Below are 22,310 nucleotides of genomic sequence, written 5' to 3'. Positions count from 1 at the left end.
GAATCCACTTGAAGATATCCAATCTTTTATAAATATTTTAACATTGAATCATAGCAAAGTACAGGTTGTAATCATCACAAAACCAGCACAGAAAAAAGCTAAAAGAACTTAAAGACAGCACTGCTGCCACTTAACCATTGATTTATCCTCTTCATTTAAATTGTCTGTTTTTATTTGGAAAACTCTCCAATCCAAGAAACAATAGGAAGATTTTCCTCTACCTTCTAAGTAAATTGTTTTAGCTTTGAAAATAGTGCTTAGCTTACAAATAGGACTAAAGAACAAATCTATAAGCACAGATATATTTAAAGTATTAGTATACATAATTTTTTCTAATTATAATACATAGATGATAAAAAAATTAAAGTGTCAACTATGAAAAAATTTAAGCTTACAAAAAACCCTTCTGTTATATCATAATACAGTAAACACAGCTTCAGACTGAGTTAGGTAATGTATATTCTAGTCTTAGCTCTGCCAGTCCCTAGTTCCTAGTTATGTAGCCTTTAGACAAGTCACTTAATCAGCCTCATTTTTCTTGAAAAGGTGACCCTAGACCAGTGGTTTTCAAATTCTTCAAATATTTCTTAGAAGCCCCATATAAAAGATGCCCTTGTTAAAATGGGGTACAGAGATAACAATCCTGCCCATTTATCTTTTCAACTCTCCTGTAGTGGCACCGAGGCATCCCTGTGCAACTTATAATAGGGCTCTACGGATTATAGTTTGAAAAATCACTGGGTGAGACTGATTCTGTGGTTCATTAACCTTCTACTATATGATTTCCCTCCCCAAGTTCACAAACTCACAAAATGAACCTTAGAGAACAGAACTGCTGTCCTTTACTAAATGAAAAAGGCAGCCCTGGGATTTTTGTCTGATTACAAACATTGACAACTTCATGGTACATAAAGCATAAACAATACCACAAAAGAGAAATTATCTGATTAAATTTTACATATATGTAGAAGTTATTCCTACCAGGCCGCGAATCTAGTCCAAAAACAGACAGTATGTTCTTCCTCACCAGGGAAATACTAGACCTAAAACTTTCTCAATTTTCATTTTATATATAAAGCCAAACAAACTTATACGCACTCTAAAATTAATGATAGTCCTAGTTGCAGAGCTGTAAAAGTGTATTGGCTCTCTTCCTTTGCAGCAATCACCATGTTCAACCTATTTTTTCCATAGTAAGTTATGATTTCCTAGGACAAAGGCTATAAAGGACTTAGGAAATGGACAACCAACAAAATGACAGTTTACTTTTGTGTTAAACTAACATGTTAAAATATGTATTCTTTAACTCAATTATCTACTAAATGGTACTCTCCAGAAACTGTAAATATCACTCTAGCATTTGCTTAGAGACAGTCATGTGGGTACATCATACCAAGAGAATATATAGTTGAAGTGTATATATTAGGACTATCTGAAAGAAACATTTGTCATCATAGTAATCTCGAATTAAGTACATAAAATTCCTACACTAAACAATATCTCAACAAATATACGAAACTATTTTATATAAGGAGGATGTTCTTGTTCCCATATTTTGAAAGGCTTTGAAATTTATGATATAAGACTAAACAGAGAAAGAGATATTTTTAGTATAAGATTTTAGAAATTGCTGGTCAAAATTTCCAAGAGTTGATATAAAAACAGGGAGATCAAAGACCCAAGAAATTAGATCTTCTTGAAGACATATAATTCTACAGGCAATGCTAGGGAAACAAATATTCAAATTTTCAACTTATTGGCCACATTATGAGGCAATGTAGTATAGTCACTATACGGCTCTAGACCAGACTGCTTCAGTTTGTATCCCATCACTTTCTCATTTGCCATGTATCTTTGGGCAAGTTAAACTCCTTAAGTCTAAGTTTCTCTATATGTAAAAGGCAGAAAATAATTATATCTACTTCACAAGGGTGATATAAGCATGAAACAATGCATTTATAGTGTCTTATACCACTTATTAGCTATGTGATCTTTGGTAAATAACCTCATTGAACTTCAGTTTTCTCATCACTAAGATAAATTCATACTATTCCCTTCTGTACAACTTCCCTTTCTAGAAATAGCAGGAAACACCTTACTTATAATAAGACCAGCTAAAGAGGAAGTGAGAGAATATCCAGTCCCATGTAACTATTCAATTGCTCACAGGAAGACTGTAGAAAAGCTTTCTTGTTACTGAGATGGGAGAACATATGGAAAATACCTGGGGGAACAATGTAGGGCCCTTATTGAAACTGAAATAACCATATAAAATGTGGCCAATAATAACTGGGAAGTGAGAGAAAGGTAAAAAGGTAAAAAAATTCCAAGGTATGTTTTCTCCCCTTCTCTAACATTTAAATACATATTTTCAAAAAGGGCATTAAAACTTTTATTTAACGGCCAATAATCAGAGGTAGATCTTATATTTATAGACAGTGCTATATAAGAATAGAGCTATAAAAATTATAGATGGAACAAACTGTGAATTGATAATATAATGACAATACAAACACCAACAGTCACATTTATTTTTCCTTTACACTAGCTGATTTTCCAATACAACCATCTTGTTACCCCACTTTTTGCCATCAGGACTTCGAAAACTATAATACTCATCTGCTCCAAATCCTGAATTAAATACAATTTTATATCTTGTATTAGGGTCAGAACCTGGTCAAGAACCCTGTGATGTTATTGGTCACTAAGGCAAACTAATGGCTACAGTAATATTTGCTACACTGTTTTAGATAATCCCATCTTTAGCACTAGTACCACCATCTTAGATAATCTTTAGATGTTTTATAAATGGATTTACCCTTCTGCCTTCCTTTTAGTAAAATCTCATTTAATTGACATAGTTATCTGAGAGGACAACTGGTACCATATTGTTAAAATGGTCTTGATAGGGGGTCTATGTGATTAACATTGAAGCTAGAAAATATATTTTGCTTGAACTCAGGCTGTAAAATCAAAATGGAACCAACATTGGATGCATACTCATCATAAACCTGTTATTGGTGGGACCAGGCATAAAGGAAAATGAGCTCAAATTTCCTAAGGCCAACAATACTATCTGAATGGAGGAATGTACCACCTTTTTGTACCAAGATTCTGCTAACAAGATATCTCCCAACAGTTATTTCTTATTGTGAATTTTTATGAATCGGAAACAGGATACATTAAATCAAAGTTTTTATAAAACAATTGATAATGTGTTGTTAGTATATGACTCAAGAATCAGGTAACTTGAACAATTACATTTTATAACTGTAAAAACCAAGTTAATTTTAAAATAACCTTCAAAAATGAATTGCACTACAGTTAGTATCAATCAGCAATAATTCTGAATTCTGACCTTTGGTGTCAGCATCAGTTATTTGCTCTTTGGCTACTTCTTCTTCTTCTTCAGCTATCGCCTGGAAGATGGCAGTCAGGAAGAAAAAAAGCAATTCACATAGTGGGCCTTCACTGTCATTTCCTACAAGAGCTTCCTCTAACACTTCTGTGAATAAAATGTTTAAAATTAAAGTTCTGTTCATGTACTAAAAAAACTTCAATGGAATAATAAACATTTTAATCAATAATAGCTTGTGTAACTATTTTCTTAAGTGCCCATTTATCAAAGTGGAGCCCAGTATTATCCAAGGCAAAACCAAAAAAACAATTTATAATGATTAAATTCCAATAAAACCATAAGCCAAAATCACCACATTTAAGAAGGCCAAATTAGCTTCAGTAGATTAATACAATATTTCAACTAAGTTTAAATTTAAGGTGTGAATTAAGGCACATATTAAAAATTATAATTTTATTCTCATTTGAATAATGATGCAACGATTTGTTACTGTACCACTGTTCTTAAGAGCTATGTGGAACATTACTGTTTACCAAATAGTGCATAGGAGAGGTATGCATCAGCATTAGGTGTAATCCTAATATTGTGTCCAAGTCATAAATGTTTCTTATCCAATTTATCTTACCTAAACTAGCATTGTTTAGACCTTCTTGATCTGTAAGGCACAGTGATTCATACCTCACCTAGCTCATAAAGAGAAATTAAGGGAACGTGAAAGCCCTCCTGAAGAATTCATTATTATTAAAATAAGAGTGGCATTATAATTCTGTCTTTGAGAGTCTTGTCTTGGATCTTACGAAAATTATTTTACTATTTGACAGCTAAAAATCCAAAATGGGATCCATAGCCCTCCTCATACTAATTCAACTCTTAAAAATGACGTTTATACAAAGTAAAAGTATATTAAGTACAAAGGCAAAAGAGAATCACAAATTATAGGTAGCAACAACTTGTCTTCAAATATGGCTGACATCAATTCCTTCCCTTCCTACTTACCTACCATGTCACCTTCAAGAGTCAGAATCTATTCTTTCACCCCTTTGAATCCCATCAGGCCTGACCAAGGGAATGTGGCAGAAATAAGGGCTGCCAGTTCCAGGCCTAGTTTTTAAGAAGGCTGGAAGTTTCTGTGTCCTGCCTCTTGGAGCCCTCAGCTGCCACATAATAAGGGTAGGCTACTCTGATGGAGTGGGATGCCATGAGGAGGAGCATGGTGTACCAGGCATGTGTGTGAAGAAGCCATCTTGAACATCTAGCCAGGTAAGCCTTCAGATGACTCCAGTTCTAACCACTGACAGTAACCACATGAGAGACCTCAAGAGACAATTAGAGAGCTAGGTTCAGTGATTCCATAGACTTTAAGAGAGAATAATTTCTTCTTTTAAGCCACTAATTTTAACATAGCAATAGTACTTGCCTAGGGTTACTCCTTCAGGAAATTCATCTTGAAGATCAAAAAGTTCACCAAATGCATTAAGAAACTCCAAAACCATCAGAGCATCACCAAAGATTTCAGGAGGTAGTCTAGTTTTCACTGGAGTTGGTTCTGGAAGTTCCTGAAAGATTACATAATTTATATAACTATTTGAACTAGGTATAGGAAATTATAAAAAGCAGATATGATGTACTCTTTACCTAATAGGAATTAATTCATGTAGACTAGTGGTTCTCAACCCTGGATGTTTATCATAATCACCTTCAGAACTTTAAAAATTATAGATTTCATGGCCTTATTCCAACTTTACTAAATCAGTATCTAGGGTCTTTTTCCTTCATTAAACTAAAAACGTAACCTTAGGCTGGAGTGTATTTCTCACTACATTTCCTAGTTAAGAGGGTTTTTTTACCTTAGATTCTGAGGTCAAGGCATTAGCTGTGCCGATGTTATCATTAATGTGGTATCTCCTTAGGATATGGAACAGAATTAATCTACCATCTACTGACTTAGAAATGGTTCTTTAGAGACTGAGATGAATGAGTTTAGTTGAGATATTTTGACCATTTCTGGAGACGGGAAGAATCTTAATCTAGCAAAAAGCTAAATGCATGCTTGGCCCAGTGATTACTGGATTATTAAGGATCATACAATTGAACAATTATTTCTGTAGAATAAAAGTCATTATTAAAGCTTATTATAAAATACTAATAATGCTACCTTAGAACACTAAATATAGCATTTGCTTAATTGGCTATTTCCCCTCAGTTAAATATGAAGAGGCTACTATTAAAAAAAAAAGATTTCATCAGCAAAGCCACATAGGGCACACAGAATATGGATGTATGCAAAACGTCACTCAACATGCTTATACCTTAAGATCATCACATTCCATATCTTCTCTAGGTTTACTCCACTGTTTTAAGTATTCCATATATTTTCGCTTTTCTTCACGTAATTTCTCTCTTTCCTAAAACAAAAGGTTAATAAAAGTTCTTATAAGAAATTGATAAAGCAGCATCAGCATCACCTGGGAACTTGTAAAAAATACAACTACTTGGGACCTACCACAGACCTACTGAAACAGGAACTCTGGGGTTGGGTTTCATTTAAACCTGACTGACAGTAAAGGGAAACACAGAGGGAGAAGTCAGTAAAAGCAATATTAAAATACTGCTGGTAAACTCTTTCTTTTTAATCCAGACCATTTCTCTTGCTCATTGGTCTTTTGAAACCCTTACTTATCGGTTCTTGTATTTGAAACTGCAAAATAAGTACTGACCCTAAAAAGTATCTAATAAAGCAGAGTATAAATAAAATATTTTATTACAATTATTTTCCAATAAATGTTTTATATGTTATTATACTTTTCTTTGAAATTTAGGAACACCAAAGGTAAAAAGACGTACACTTACCAAATTTTCAATATAAAATGACTAGATGGTTACAGAACTTACCAACTGTACTTTAAGCAGTCTGCTGCAATAAGTCATTCTCCCGCCCCAACATAATTCTTATAGGATGTAATAAGATGGGTATTCATATTCACTGTTGCTAATAGTGTAAATAAGCACAACCTGTTTGGTAAACAAATACTTACCTATGTGAATAGAAAGTTTTTTGAATGTTCTTACCTTTTGACCTATTATTCTACTTCTATAAATTTATCCAAGGACATAATCCAAAAACGGGACTTTTAATTTGCAAACTTGAACAGAGTTATCATTATTTATGAGCAAAAATTTATAAAGCACTTACCTATATCTATTCAATTAACTATTATGCAGTCACTAAAAATTCTGCCTTAATTTAATAACATGAAAAATGTTTATAATAATGTTAAACAAAAAAGTACATGAAATTATAAATGCTGGATCTCTTTTAAGACCCAGAATAAAGACTAGAAATTAATCAAAATGTTAATGCTATCTCTAAATGTTACCATTTAGATTACAAGGTTTTTGTTTTTTTTTTCCCTACCTTTTCTGGAATGAACATATATTAGATACCTCAACCTTATCCCAATGGTCTATTTTAAATGATTTAAAAAACTTTAGGCAATTTAAGTGAGCAAATTGTATATCATCATCATCTAAGGCTACTTGTGAAAATCCCAGAAAACCAATGATGACTATCTTTGGAAAAAGCCAGCTATAGAATTCTCTAAGGAATATCTAGCACTAAAGATTATAATAAAGATTTGCTGAACTACCCTATTATCACAGATACCTTATTCTTCAAGGAAAATAAGAACACTGTAATAATTCTTGTTAGTCATAGATTTTATTTTTTTATTTGTATTTTTCTAACCACGTATTTTATGTATAACACCTTTCCTATACTTGGAAATCTAAATGAAGAAAATCAACTTTAGAACTGCATTTTAGAAGGGGATTTGAGGTGTAAAGGTATGCATTTATATGTTGAACCTTAAATTATTCATTAAATTTTCCAAAGCAAAAGGGAAATAAACCAATACTATTTATCAGTGCTCTATGCACAACTATATGTGAATGTGAATGAAAATGGCAAAAGCACTTGAAAATTAACCATGAATTTAAATATGCAAAGCACTATTTACTATATGCAGAGAGCATAGCTAATACTTGAATGAATACCTTTTCTCTTTCTACTTTAAGCCTTTCTTTTTCTTCTTTCTTCTTCAGTCTCTCTTCTTCAACAATTTTCTTCAATTCTTCCTTCTTTTTCTCTTTATCTTCCTTTTCTTTTTTCTTTGCTTCTAGGGCATCTGCTTTTTCTCTTTTTAATTTAGCTTTTTCAAAAGCTGTGGAAAAGGTCAAACTTAGAACTGTACACAGACAGAAAACACCACATTTTTTAGTGTAACAAAAGAATCCTAAAATAATTTATGGTTAAATGAGATCGGTAGAGACTGATAGGGGTTGTAAATTCCTAGAGGGAGCCAGCAGGTGTTTAAAATGGGAAAATCAAGTTGGCTCAATTTAAGACAAACTATTGCACTGGGACATTTACCTGCCTTTGAAACCCTGCTATTCAAAGAGTGGTCCTAAGACCAGCAGCAAGGATATATCTATATCATCACACCTTGTTAGAAATGCAGAATCTCTTCTCCTATTCAGACCTACTAATTTAGAAATTTTTATTTTAATTAAGTTGCCAAATGACTCAAGTTTGGGAAGCTATGTTTCATGAGGCTGTGTGAAGCAAATGAAATGGCTCAAAATAGTTTGTAAGACCTAGGAATTCCAACTTAGCTTAATCTAGCCTTAGGTCAGTTTAACAGGAGATATGCTATACTTTGAAATATTGCTTGAAGAGATACGCAGAGGTCTCATTTAGCTTAAGAATCAATAGATACCAGAGGGAAATAACTATACTTAAAAATACATACACATGTGCGCATGCACCCCAGAAATATGCCATTTTAGAAACATTCCCAACCCAGACACAGAAATATTCTTTCCTGTACTGAAACAGTTTTGGAGAAAACGTTAAAACTCACCCAGTGACTTCATTTCTTCTTGTTTCAAAAGTTTGTCCCTTTCTTTAGTAGCTTTGTTCCTATAACTTGCAATAGTCTGTTTATTAGCAATAATGTCCTCCTAAAAAAAACAACAACTTTTACAAACTGATAGTCTGCCTTATTCTAACAGTAAGAGTAAAAACCAAAAAATTAAAAATCTCTCATCAATTATGCTTTCTTTATATCAAAATGAGGTTTCATTCTAAAGCATAACTGAACTTAAAAAAAAAGATATTTATTGAGGTAACATTGGTTAATAACATTGTATAAATTTCAGGGGTACAGCATTATAATTTGATATCTGTATAGTCTATTGTGTGTTCACCACCCAAAGTCTAGTTTCCTTCTGTTACCATATATTTGACCCTTTACCCAATTTGCCCTTCTCCCATTCCCTTCCCCTCTTGTGACTACCATTCTGTTGTCTGTATCTATGAGTTTGTCTTTGTTTGTTTTGTCTGTTATTTTTTATTTTATATTTGATGTATCATAGTTTTTGTCCTTTTTGCCATCTAACTTATAACCAAACTTTTATTAACTCTAATCACAGCAACAATTCAGAATATGAATTAATTCTATAGCTCTACAAATTAGTACAAAAACCTCTCATAAAAACAACTGATAACATATAAAGAGAGACTTAAAAATATGCATTAGAAACCAAAAAAATCTCCCGGGGTACCTTTTAAACTAGATGGTGTAGACATTAAATATATAAGAGGTAGAGAAAAGACCAGTTAGAATATCCTCGTGGCCAATGCTAAACCATGTCACAAGTTTATTTTTATTTTATTTCTTGTGCAAATAATGTCTCTAACATGCTTAATGTGATCTTCTTATTTCATATTTTAAATATCATAATTTATTCCTTTATTTCATCCTGATTTACATTTTACTAATGGCTTATATGCTTGCTTCCACTGTGGTATAAAATCTCCCTGGCATTAGAGCCATGTCTAATTCACACTTGAAACTTCTATAAGCCTCAGTGCTGAGCAGTTATCACCATATAGTACACGTATTTTTTTGTGTGTGAAGGAATGTGTTCCTTCCTACAGGCTATGGAGGTGGGGGAGCCAAACACCGTTCTTGATTTTGAATAGTTATTAAGAGCTTACAAGGTAGTTTTCACCTATTCTTTATGTACCTGACTAATAGATCCTCGTTTGGGAGGTCTCCCTCTTCTTCTGTTAGAAGGACTGAAGATAAAGGTAGGTGGATCATCAGGGAAGAAATAAGAAAAATCTTGTTCTGCTATTTTATATGTTGAAAGAGATGATGCCTTCATAAAAAAAGATAGGGTACAATAATAACACATTAGTAAGCCATGTATAGATATGCTCTAATATGTCATAAGACTGCTGTTAAAAACATTAGATTTTCTTGTGTTATTGTGTAATAATATACGTTTTACTTAGTCTACTCGATCCTTCTAAAAAACATAATTAATCAGCTTTACCAGAAGGAAAACCAGAATTCAAAAAATTACTTCACCATAAAATACTCGAGTGTTTTAACAGTTTCTTGAATTCTAAACTATTTCAAAATTAAGTTTGTACAATATTTTTTGTTTGCTTTGCTTTTCCCTAATTTTGTATGAGATTTTCTATGTAAATAAATAATCTATATATTAACATTAAAACCCAGTGTATTTACCGATGAATTTTCTTAACCATATCCAAACTACTGAACATTTAGATTTTTCACCCCGCTTTGGGGTGATAACTTAAATATTTTTACGTATCAAATTTTAAAGTTGGTCTGGATAAAAGCAGAAATGTTGACAAATTCCTATAAAGTTTCAACTCAGAATTTTTCAGAGAAATCAACCTCATTTTTATTGGTGTGGTTCTAGAATAACTGCTAAATTCAAAAGAGTTTCTCTGCTTTTACTTTGTATTCAGAACTTGTTCATCTTTTATTATCCATGTTCATTCAACGCTAGACTTTTTATTTTTGATTAGCAATTCTGAAAGTTTTTTTGGGTCTAATGGTCAGGATCATCATTCTTTCTCTCAAAGAAAACATGTGCCATTTACAGAAATATCTTCAGGACATACATAAGAAAACGATACATAATTTTAAATATTAACAAAATAGGACTACTTCTACTGGGATTTCAATTTTCTGTATATTTTCATTTTTAGTAGAACATAGTTCTTAATATTTAAAATTCAATCACTTCTGGCCATCATAATAAATCAAGAATCTATTAAGATTTTACATAAATTCCATTAAAATGGTCATCTACTATCCCACATAACCCCTGAATATAGAGAATTGCCCTTTTAAGCATGAATATAAAGAACATGAGTGGTTTCTTCTCAAATATACACACTCAAAAAAGGTCAAAATAGGCTTTAATAAATTCACTGTCAAGGTTCCTTATTCACACAACACACAATACATACAAATATCCACATCTTTGTGTACTTGGAGGTACTCCTAACAATAGACTACACTCACCACATTGGGCATGAAACTGTTTTTTTTTTGTGGGGGGAGGAAGTGCCCATGTGCTTGCACCAGATGTCCACTAACGATCTTTCATTACACTCTAAGAAAAAAAATGTTTCCTGTCCCTTAATTTTCATTTATTTATTAAGTAAAGTTGAACTTCTTTTCATGTTTATTGATTATTTTCCTTGGTGAGTAACTGCTGATGTCCTTCACCACTTTTTCCTAACTGGGTTTTTGTTCACTGGTGTAAGAGATATTTGTCAATTACAGGAAATTGGCCAAGTGGCTATTTATGATATACACATATACAACTTTTCATACATATATTCATTAACTACCAAGTGCCAGGCACCAAGTGCAATTCACCACAAGTATCGAAATCATTAACTTTTTGTAAGCATCATTTTACGTGGTTATCTGATATTCAATTTATCTATAGATAAAACATAATTTAAGCATTCTCTTCTTATCGAGACAAATAAATACGTTCGCATTTAAAAAAATTATTTCAGATGATTCTATTTATGTTTTCGAATTTTTATATTTCATCCACTGTGAATTTTGATCAAGTCTAGTTGTCTGTATTTCTACTTGGGTGCTTAAGTTTTTTTAATTGACCTGAACTCCTCATTATATTTACTGGAAGTATTTTTCCTCCAGCACTTGCCCTTGAAACTTATAACATTTGAAACCTACATTTCTTTTCTTTTGATATAACATTTATATATAATGAAATGCACCAATCTTAAACATACAATAGCTGATTTCTGAAACATGCATACATCTTTCTAACCCATTCTACTACTTTTTTACTAAGATTAACATTTCTCCCAATGTGAGTTAAATATTTCTTATTTTTAAGAATTAGTTTTACCTTTTAACTTTTTACTCAATGTAGAATGTGAGTGGTCTAAACTTGACTTTTCCCCCTCTTAATGGTTATGAAAAAAATATAATCTATCTGCTTAGTATTAGTCTCTGATGTTCTTTTTATTATACATATTGCTCTCCTATCTCATAGGATATATTTTAACATTGTTCTTTGTACCTATTTTTGTGAGCCAGAACCCCACTATTAGAAAATTATAGTTGCCCCACCCCCACAACTTTGCTTTTTTCAAGTTTTCCATCTATTCTCACATGATTGACCCTTTTTACAAGGAGAAAAAGTGGTAGTACCAGCACCACCTAGCAATTCTAGAAATTGTGAAAACAGTATTTAATACAATAAATAAAGAAAGTTACTAAAAATTGGCTCTCAATAAAGAGCAATTTTCAACCAACTTTGAAATAACATTTCTGCAATGTTACAACTTTATACCAATACCCAATTCTTTTTTTCTTCTTTCTAACAAATAATTTCTTTGTTCTAATTACCTTAATTTTAATGACTCCATCTTGTGGTTCACAGTGTTGCTTCAGAAAAAGCTTTAGTTTATCACGAGAAAGTAGGTGTTTTCTCCGGCTAAAGGGGAAAAAGGAGGAGAAAAAGTAAAGTACTAGTATCAAAGAATTCAATCCAAACTACATAATCTCTGTAAATTCATAACCTCAATTTCAAGCCTAGGAAAAGAACATTTCATTTTCTAATACAGAAGTAACAAGAATCTTCATACTAAAGTGTATATGTAGAATGTTATAAGACCTACTTCTATGAGTGAATAAACAATATAAGAGTTTTTAAGTAGTGGCCCTCCCAAAAATGTATATTCTTTTCCTAGACTGTAAGAAGGACTACATGAAAGGATTCTAGTTTACTGCTATGTCCCAGCACCATGTAGCAGCTGACAAGAAGGTAATTATCTCTTGACTACTGAATATTCTAGCCCTTGAGAATTGTATTGTCTTATACGGCCTCTGCTAGCCACATGTGGTTTTTTTAATAAATAAAATTAAAAGTTCAGTTCCTCACTATTACTAGCCACATTTCAAGTGATCAATAGCCACAGTAGCCACTCAACAGCACACATATAATATTTCCATCATTGCAGAAAGTTCTACCTGTCAATGCTATTCTATCATATCAAGTCTTGCTTATAGGAACAGTACTACCTTTTGATGCTACCAAAGAGCTGTAAGTCAATTAAGTCTTCTATTATCAAGTATAGCTTTCTTATCTTATAATTCTTTGGCTCACCAATTAGTAAAAAAAAAATGAACTAAGACTGTAACCAAGATCTAGCAGAATTATATTTAAGTTAAAGTATAAGTCAAAAGGCAGAAAATGAAAAATATTAAATAGGGAATTACATTATATATATCTTACGCTAAAAGCAAAAAAAAAAAAGACAAAACTCAACTTTGAATAAGGAAAATATCGGTAGTCTCAACTATGCTATTCGTTAGCCCATAAACTGAACAAATTCAAAACTTTGAGTAATCTGTGAGCATTATCCTGGGAATACTATTTTTCAACATATAATAAAATGTAGAATGTTCCAGAGATCTTAAATTAATGATGGGCCCCCAAAAAACTACACACACATCCATATAGTTACAGAAAGTAATATATTCAACTCAGTAATATATGTAATACTTATATTATCCCTTTTCTTTGGACACACGAGTATATATGGGGCAACAGGATGAGAGAATAAGTAAAAATATTTTCTATCAAACTAAATGCAAGATTGACTTGCATTTCCTATGTGGCAAGTTGTTAGCTGATAATGTCAACTTACTTTCAAATAACTAAGAGCCTAACCTCAATAGGCAATAATAGGGCTTTTCCTAAAATATATCTATGTAACCTAGAGCCTGTTCTTTGAAATAGTAACTACGCACTACCCTCTCTCTTTTGATTAGGCCTCAAAGGGAATATTCATTTTTTATTATTTAACTTTCTTAAGGAATGAGAAGAGACTGATCGGATGTTTGTGTCTAATGAATAAAATATTACAAATGTGACATATCTGTAAGCACCATCAGATTTCTCAGCTTTGAAAATTGAATTCTCTCATGAGAAGCACTTCATAAATAGAATCCTTCTTAATTTCTTAGATGTGAAGACTATTAGGGGTTAGTTGCTAATCTAAACAAAGGGTTCATGGAGCCTATTACAATTCACTTTATCAGTCTATGATCATATAAACGTATATTTATTTTAAAAAGGAAAGCAATCACTTGCAACACTACCATGTGTTCTACATCAAATCTTCTTAATCCAACATAATTACACTACTTTAAACCAGCAAAGGCACTGAGTTTTACCTGATTTGTGTTGCTTTAACAATAGCACACTCATACAATTCTTTTTTAGTGGGTTGCACCTTGTACTTGAATAATAAGGGGTCAACTGCATCTCTTTTCTTCCTAAAAAGAGCAAAGACATAAATCAGTTAATAATTTTTTTGGAAAGATGAGATTTTAAATGGAAATCTAGTTTCTAAGAACATACAACAGAATATAATACATTTTTATTTTAACTAGGATTTTATAAGTTACTGATATTTCTCACCATTCTATTAGCCAAAATAGTACAAAGTACTATTTTATGTTACGTTGGTACTTTAATTACTCATTTGATAAATTTTTCTTGGGTGAAGAAACAAGAGATGAATAAGCACAGAGTACCCAGTTTAGGTTACATAAATATGTAAACAAATAAACAGCTTTTGGATTTGCCTTTAAAATTTCTTCTTCATAGCTGTGTAACCCAAGAGCAAAAGTGGAGATAATGTAGTTTACCCTGTTTTAAGAATTCTCAAAGAGGCTACACATTTAATCTCTGCTCCCACAAACTTCTCATTTTTTCTTCCCTTTAAAGATGCATTCATTCATTCATTCTGTTATGAAGTTCAACATGTTACAACATGGATGTACCTTGAAAAATTATATAACTGGAATAAGCCAGACACAAAAAGATATTATATGATTCCACTTATATGAAATATCTAAAATAGGTAAATTCATAGAGACAGAAAGCAGATTAAAGGTTACTAGAGGATAGGGGGAGGAGGAAATGAGGAATTATTACTTAATGGGTACAGAGTTTCTATTTGGGGTGATGAAAAAGTTTTGAAAATAGTGGTGATAGTTGTACAAAACTGTGATTATAATTAATGCCACTAAATCGTACACTTAAAATGGTTCAAATGGCAAATATTATGTATGTTTTAACACACACACTCCCACAGAATGTTGATCATTTTGAGCACCTAGGCTTAATTCTAAATACGCTGTCTTTGTATGTCTTGCAGATATTACGAACTCTGATGCTGAGCAAAATTTCCAACTCCGAACTTCTATTTCTCCTCAATGATATAAGAATATGACCGTAAGACAACATACATGAGTGCTGTTATACAGTTTAACTCATGGGAAATGCCCAATAAAGAATTGTTCCATTCCCTTTCCCTTTAGCCCACCTACTAAAACATAAGGAAATCTAGATTATGTTTTGTTGTTTTGTTGGCAGGGAGCAAACCTAAAAGTAAATATATTACTCACCTAAATTAGAGAATTAATAGAAACAACAGAATAAGGTCCAAAGATGACTATGTTTTACCCTTCCTGGTATCTCAGGATACAGCAATCTATAAACAACTAGGCATTTTATGATGTTGATGTATAGTGAAGGCTCAGAGTCTTGAAGAATCATACACAGGTTAAAAATATCTATAAATAAAGCAACTGACCAGCTTATTCACTTTTCCTTTATCAAGAGTCTATTCCAAGTACCTATATTCAAGAGTTAAGGCACAGCCTATATAGCCTGGAAATTATGACTGATTACTTTTATATACAAAAATCTGCATTTAACAATTCAAGACTCATCTAATATATAACTAACTTCATTTAAGGGCTGTGATCTTTGATATAGTCTAAAAAAACACATGAACTACTGTCAGAGCTGCTAAAGGACATACATTTACAATACCCACTAATTCTGCATCCCACACTCTGCATTCAATGAGAGACACACACAAGTTATCTATTAATTTCTTTTTGTGCTTAATAATAGCAACTCGAGGTAACATGAGATGTATTAAAAGACTTATTATATAGGACCATGTCATGCTTCATTCGTTTACCCCACATCATTTTTTTTTTTCGGGCATTTTCTTGGTTGGTTGCCTTTTTGCAAAGCCAATTAATCTTTCTAAGGCTCAGATTCTTGTTAAATAAAAATAACAGTACTCTTATAGAGCTAACAAATATGCATATCCAACACTTAGCACAGTGCCTGGACATAGTAAATGCTCAAATTCTAATTACAACTGTTCAAGTCAGACAAAATGAGAACTTAAATTACAAGGTTCTGAGGGATAGAACTTGATAGTTACTAGTATTTCAGGTGCAAAGGAGTTAAAAGTAGTTAAGAATGGCAGCAGGTTTCTTATTTGAATATTATGGTACTGTTCAATGAAAATAGGGAAGACAGACACACAAGACAGGCTGGAGAACGTATTGTTAAGTCTGAGATGCCTAAAAGGCACAGAGGGAACAGAATGGAGCAGTAAAGATTTAGGCAGTTGTGGAGAACAGAGGAGGGAGCTGAGTTAAAACATGTAAATGGACTTTTAATCAGTTGAGGACTCAGTTGAGATTTTAAATTTAACTGCAGACACTGCCAATCTACATGTTTGTGTGATTTTTCTCCAAGAGCAATCGGCTGACTCAACTGACTCAATTTCAGAAGATTAGAGTTTCTTTACCATATGCACTATAAAGTGCGTAAGTATAGTACTTAAAGTACAGAACGAATTTCCCCAAGTAAACAAAAGTGGAATGTGTAAGTGTAATTGAATGAGGTGTGCTTTAATTGCTCTTAAGCTGCTGACTAGAGTTAACTAACTAGCAAAGTTTCAATTTTGCAAACTCTAACACGTGTTGCTGAACCACATTATTGAGATCAGTGGTCCCCATAGGAAACAATGCTCCTATGAGAATCTAATGTCTGATGACCTGAGGTGGAGCTGAGGCGGTGATGCTAGTGTTGGGGAGAGGCTGCAAATACAGATGAAGCTTTGCACGTTAGCCTGGTGCTCATCTCCTGCTGTGTGGCCAGGTTCCTAACAGGCCAGGGACCAGTACAGGTCTGCAGCCTGGGGGTTGGTGACTCCTGGTTTAGATGAATAGTATACCACAGTAAAACTAGAAAGGATGAAGGGGGGATTCAAGAAAAATTGTTTCAATGGGATAGCATTAGTCAATCTGATATACATTTTAAAAATTAATAAAACTTACCCATTTTGAAAAGAACTGTTCTGTGTTTCTGAATCATCACTATCACTGATGATAATAGTTTCTCCATCTACACTACTGACATGTCCATTAGCAAAACCATTTTGATGTGATGGAGGGAGGACTTCCAAAATCCTACACTGTAACCTGAAAGAATAATAATACATTTAAAAATGTAAATCATCTGACATTTTATAATCAAATATTTCAGAACTGTCTACTTTGAACAACTTTAAAGCTATTCTGTTTTCTAGAAACTATGGATGATTGATGGAACTGATTTAATGAAAAAATCTGTAATATCCAATTTAAGCAAAGGTTAGCTATAATTTAAATTAACACAAAACTATTTAAAGGTCGATTTATCAAGGTTCTTGGTAATTATATTCTTAACTAAAGTTACTACTTAGAAAATCAAATTCTGGCACAATATCTCATTATACAGATTGGGCCTTATAGTTTTCCAAGTCTCCAATATTTTAAATTCTGAAATTCTCCTGATAATAACCATTTTTATTCTCACTGTAAATTTTGTTGTGATTTCTGATCTCTGAAAAGCTTCCTATTCACTAACTCTATTACCCCTATTTTGGCTTTCCTTATCTTTGCCCCCTCGCTCTGGATTTTATGGGTTGCAATTTCAGACTCATTCATCACAACTGAAATATTCCTCGATTCCATTTTACTGTGCCATTATTTTCAACTGAAATAATTAAAATGTGCTATATCCATACGATGGAATATTATTCAGCAAGAAAATAGAAATGAAATACTGATACATGCCACAGTATGGATAAACCTTGAAAACATTATGCTAAGTCAAAGAAACCAGATGTAAAAGGCCACTGTAGTATATGATTCCATTTATATGAAAAACCAGAATAGGCAAATCCATAGAGAGAGAAAGTAGATGTGTGGTTGTCAGGAAGTTGGAGGAAGGGGAGAAGGTGAGAGAGGGAAGCAATGATCAGTGTCTGCTAATGTGCAAGGGCTTTCTTTTTGGTGTGTAGAAATGTTCTAAAATTAGTTTGTAGTGATGGTTGTGCAACTCTATGAATATACTAAAACCATTGAATTGTAGACTTTAAATGGGCGAATTTTATGATATGTGAACAATATCCCAAGTTGTTAAAGACAGTATGAGTAAAAGCAGGGTAGAGGCGGGAGGGAGGAGGAAGAGAGAGAGAGGAAGAGAGAGACAGAGCACGCGCGGGCATGTGCAAGCATGTACATTGCTAGAATTATATCTATGGCACCTCTACAACTCGTAGACAATCCAGGGGGAGGTTTTATTAACTCAGAATATTTTAAGCATATATATACACACCAGTGGGTAAATCCTTATTCTCTAGAGAAAAAGTGGTTCAAGATTAGACAATTAGCTCACTGTACCATTCATTTAATCATTCCATGCTATAAACAAGTATTGATATATTGTGGGCATTCATAAGATTGCCTGTCTATTCACCAGCCCCATTCTCCTAGGAACTTCATTATTCTCACACCCCGCCTTCCTCCATATAGCTACTGGTAGAGCTGTCATAATCCCACAAGACCCTGGCCATTAGTTAGTTGATATTGGGCGGACTCCTTTTTTTGCTGAGCCAATACATTTTCCCTGTGATTTTAAAATCTGGTATCTAGAAAGTAAAAATCAGTTCCTCTTCTGTCATGTACTCTATAAGACATAAAATTCTGGTAGTGCTGGCACTCATGTTTCCTGCCACATGGAGCAGGCCAGTATGCAGTGAGAGAAGATAGAGCCTACAAAGAGAGAAGAGTGGAAAGATAACGAATATTAGAAGCAATCAGTTCTCTTATTCCTATTCTTCCTCAGACTTAACTGCACCTTGCCCATCTCAGGTTTAGCTGTTTCTTTCCTTTTATTCAATAAACTGCTAATTTGGCCTTTTGCAAATTTTTTTTTTTTCAAAATGAATTTTTGTCCCAGGCAAAATAAACAATCATACAATTCCAGAAAGACGAACAGTATACTTAGAGCTGGTTTATTTTGGGAAGCTGGTGGATTTTTATAAGAAAATAGTACTTATTTTCATTAGTGTACACTTTAACATACGCTTGTATTCTCTTTTGTGAGAACATCTTTAGTATCCCCTATAATATCTAATATTGCTGTCAGGCGCAGAGAAAATCAGGACCATGGATTTCCTGCTAGTAACTTAGCACTATACCCAAATAGAAGAAAGCAACTGGTTCTACAGCACCCCAGCGCTTAAGAGTCAATGAAATGTAGATTATATGGGTGAATTTTAAGCATTCAAAACAGCTTACTTTCCTCCTTCACTTATTTCCTCTCATTCTGAGACTTACACAGCTTAAATTAAAAGAATCATACATGGTTCCTTTACAATGTTTTTAAAAACAATTGAGAGAAAAGGAGACTCAAATTACTAAAATGTGAAATGAAAGTGGGGACATTACTAGTGATTTTACAGAAATAAAAAGGATTATAAGAAAATACTATGGACAATTGCGTGCTAACAAATTGGATAACCTAGAGGAAATTGACAAATTCTTAGAAACACACAAACTACCAAAACTGACTCAAGAAGAAATAGAAAATCTGGAAAGATCTATAACTAGCAAGGAGATTGAATCAGTAATCAAAAATCTTCCAACAGCGAAAAGCCTAGGACTAGATAGCTGGTGAATTCTACCAAATATTTAAAAAATCTTCTCAAAATCTTGCAAAAAACTGAAGAGGAGAAAACACTTCCTAACTCATTCTATGAAGTCAGCATTACTCTGATACACAAATCAGACAAAGACATGGCAGAACATGTAAAGAACTCTTATGACTCAATAAAAAAAAACGAACAATCCAATTCAAAAGCAGGCAAAGAACTGGAATAGATATTTCTCCCCAAAAGATAAAAATGGCAATAAGAATATGTAAAGAAAGATTGGTCAGCATCATTAGTCATAAGGGGATGCAAAATCAAAACTGCCACCTTCGTACCCATTAACATGGTTATTATTAAAAAAAACAAAAAATGGAAAATGTCGAGTGTTAGCAAGAATGTAGAGAAATCACAACCCTGATGTTAAAATGGTGCAGCTGCTATGGAAACCAATATGGCAGTTCCTAAGAAGATGAAACACAGAATTATCATATGATCTGGCAATTCCACTTCTAGGTATGTACCCAAAAGAACTAAAACAGGAACTCAACAGATACCTGTACACCAATGTTCATGATAGCATTATTTACAATAGTCAAAAGGTGAAAATGACTCAAGTGTTTATCAACAGGTGAATGGATGAACAAAATGTGGTATATACACATATCATGGAGTATTATTCAGCTATAAAGGGATGAAATTCTGATACATGCTGCAACATAGATGAACTTTGAAAACATTAGGCTCAGTGAAATAAGCCAAACACAAAAGAACAAATATTGTATGAATCCACTTATATAAAGTATCTAGAATAGGCAAATTCACAAACAGAAAGCAGAACAAAGGTTACCAGGTACTGGAGTGTGGGAGAAACGGGCAATTATTGCTAAATAGCTATAGAGTTTCTGTTTGGGATGATGAAAAAGTTCTGGAAATAGTAGTGATGGTTACACAACACTGTGAAATATACTTAATGCCACTGAATTGTACACTTAAGAAAGATTACAATGGTAAATCTTATGTTTATTTTACCACAATTTTTTTAAAAAGAAATTTTTTGTGTGTGTTCTAAAGTAAAGCATAAGAAGGTTCAGTTAACAAACCTATATTGGTAGCAAACGGAAATAGTGTCAAAAGAATTGAAGGTTGACTTTTACCACTAGCTGATAAAATTAAACCAGTGTTTCTAAAGAGGAACAACTATAGGAAATCATATCAAAACTTCTTAGGTAATTATGTCGTTAAATGATAAAAAGGTTCTGTAATTTGGTGACATGAACTGCACAAAAATATGCAAGGAATCATATGGACCCACTTTCGAAGGGCCTAGGGATCACATCCAGGGATCATATTGGTCAGAGTTCCAAGAGGTGATGAAGAAAGCTTTTCAGTGAAACTTTGACAAGGTTCTTCAAGTTAGAAAAAGACATGTTTTAACTGGAAGAGACCAGGTGAGTGCCCCTAAGTGGTGATGGTCGAGGGGGTCATGAGGGAAAAACAAAGAAAATAGGTCTACTCTGGGCACAAGTATGGTTGGCACAGAGCCTAAAATGGTTTGACAGTTCTTTGAAGGGAGTACTCTATGACCTCAGTGGGGCCCACAGAGCTAGAATAATTTAAGAACTAACATTTAAAACCAACAGAAAATTAACAGACAGAAATGCAATTCCTTTACAGAACCAATAAGGGAGAAGGAAAGCAGTACGGCATAGGGACATTGCCTAGAATGTAATAAATGTTGTATATATAAATTATACTAGTTATTATCAATACTACTATTAATTTTGTACCACACCCAAACCACAGGTAGCCATTTCTTGCTAATCTAATCAAGGTTAGGCCTTTCACTGATGCTTAGCTAAACTTCAGTTAACTATTCAGGATGTCAACACCTAAAAAATTTCCAAAGAAATTTTCAAATCCACTTGCTATGATTTCTCAGTTCTAGGGAGTCTAAAGAAGACTAGAGTATAAAAAAGGTTAAAGAATCATAAAATAAGACCTAGCTAGTGAGTTTAGAGTATAGAAACTTTATAAATTAAAAGTAATGCTCCATTATTTGAGGACAGAGTGGAGGCTGATGATCAAGATGGTCCTTACTATTAGAGTTCCTGTGTGCCAGATAACTATATAAATTATGCATATTTATCTCCTCATATCAATTCTGCAAATTACATATTTTCCAGAAGATGAAATTCAGAGTCAGAGAAGTTAAATCAGGTGCTCATGTTCACACAACCACTAATGGTACAGGCAAAACTTTGACTCTGAAGCTCATACTTTCTAATCCTCCCACTTGATTACTGGAGTTGAGGAGGAACAGCAACACTATCTTGACCCAAAGCTATCTCAGAATTTTAAGCCTAGGCAGTCAAGAAGCTCCCAAAGTGTTAACAACTTGAACATATTTCAGAGTGAAATCAAGTCTGTAGAAATGCAGCAAGCACAGCATGAGGACACAGCAGAAGTCACCCATAAATCTGTAACAGTGACAAGCTAAATAAGGAAATAGCCTTTTATGAGAATATTCTGGAATGGTATATACCTCTCCATCCAAAAAAGTTGTTTTTGTTTTAATAGTCACTCATTTGTTTTACCAGTCATAGTTCATTTTATCTCAAAGTACAAATTCATTAATGCAAAAGCAAATTATAAAACATTCTACAATTGAAATATGTCCAGAATTTTTACAAGGCATTTGGGGTAGAAGATAAACAATTAACA

The 22,310-nt window shown here is 33.1% G+C and overlaps 1 protein-coding gene across 4 annotated transcripts in view; it reads right to left on the bottom strand.

The window, feature by feature from the left end:
- Positions 1 to 22,310, bottom strand: part of BAZ1A (bromodomain adjacent to zinc finger domain 1A) — a 90,389-nt gene that overhangs the window by 31,786 nt on the left and 36,293 nt on the right. For all 4 annotated transcript variants that reach the window (XM_011376773.2, XM_011376764.2, XM_023522396.1 and 1 more), the window contains exons 4-12: positions 16,948 to 17,091; positions 13,969 to 14,070; positions 12,136 to 12,223; positions 9,446 to 9,580; positions 8,278 to 8,377; positions 7,412 to 7,578; positions 5,668 to 5,763; positions 4,776 to 4,914; positions 3,359 to 3,505 (exon numbers count right to left, since the gene is read on the bottom strand). In XM_011376773.2, the coding sequence (XP_011375075.1) occupies positions 3,359 to 3,505; positions 4,776 to 4,914; positions 5,668 to 5,763; positions 7,412 to 7,578; positions 8,278 to 8,377; positions 9,446 to 9,580; positions 12,136 to 12,223; positions 13,969 to 14,070; positions 16,948 to 17,091 (1,118 nt within the window). The remainder of the gene's footprint in view (positions 1 to 3,358; positions 3,506 to 4,775; positions 4,915 to 5,667; positions 5,764 to 7,411; positions 7,579 to 8,277; positions 8,378 to 9,445; positions 9,581 to 12,135; positions 12,224 to 13,968; positions 14,071 to 16,947; positions 17,092 to 22,310) is intronic.

Source organism: Pteropus vampyrus, unplaced genomic scaffold (assembly GCF_000151845.1).
Source record: "Pteropus vampyrus isolate Shadow unplaced genomic scaffold, Pvam_2.0 Scaffold10, whole genome shotgun sequence".
Classification (NCBI taxonomy): Eukaryota; Metazoa; Chordata; class Mammalia; order Chiroptera; family Pteropodidae; genus Pteropus; species Pteropus vampyrus.
The sequence above is the reverse complement of the archived record's forward strand: the minus strand, read 5'-3'. Positions and strand labels throughout refer to the sequence as shown.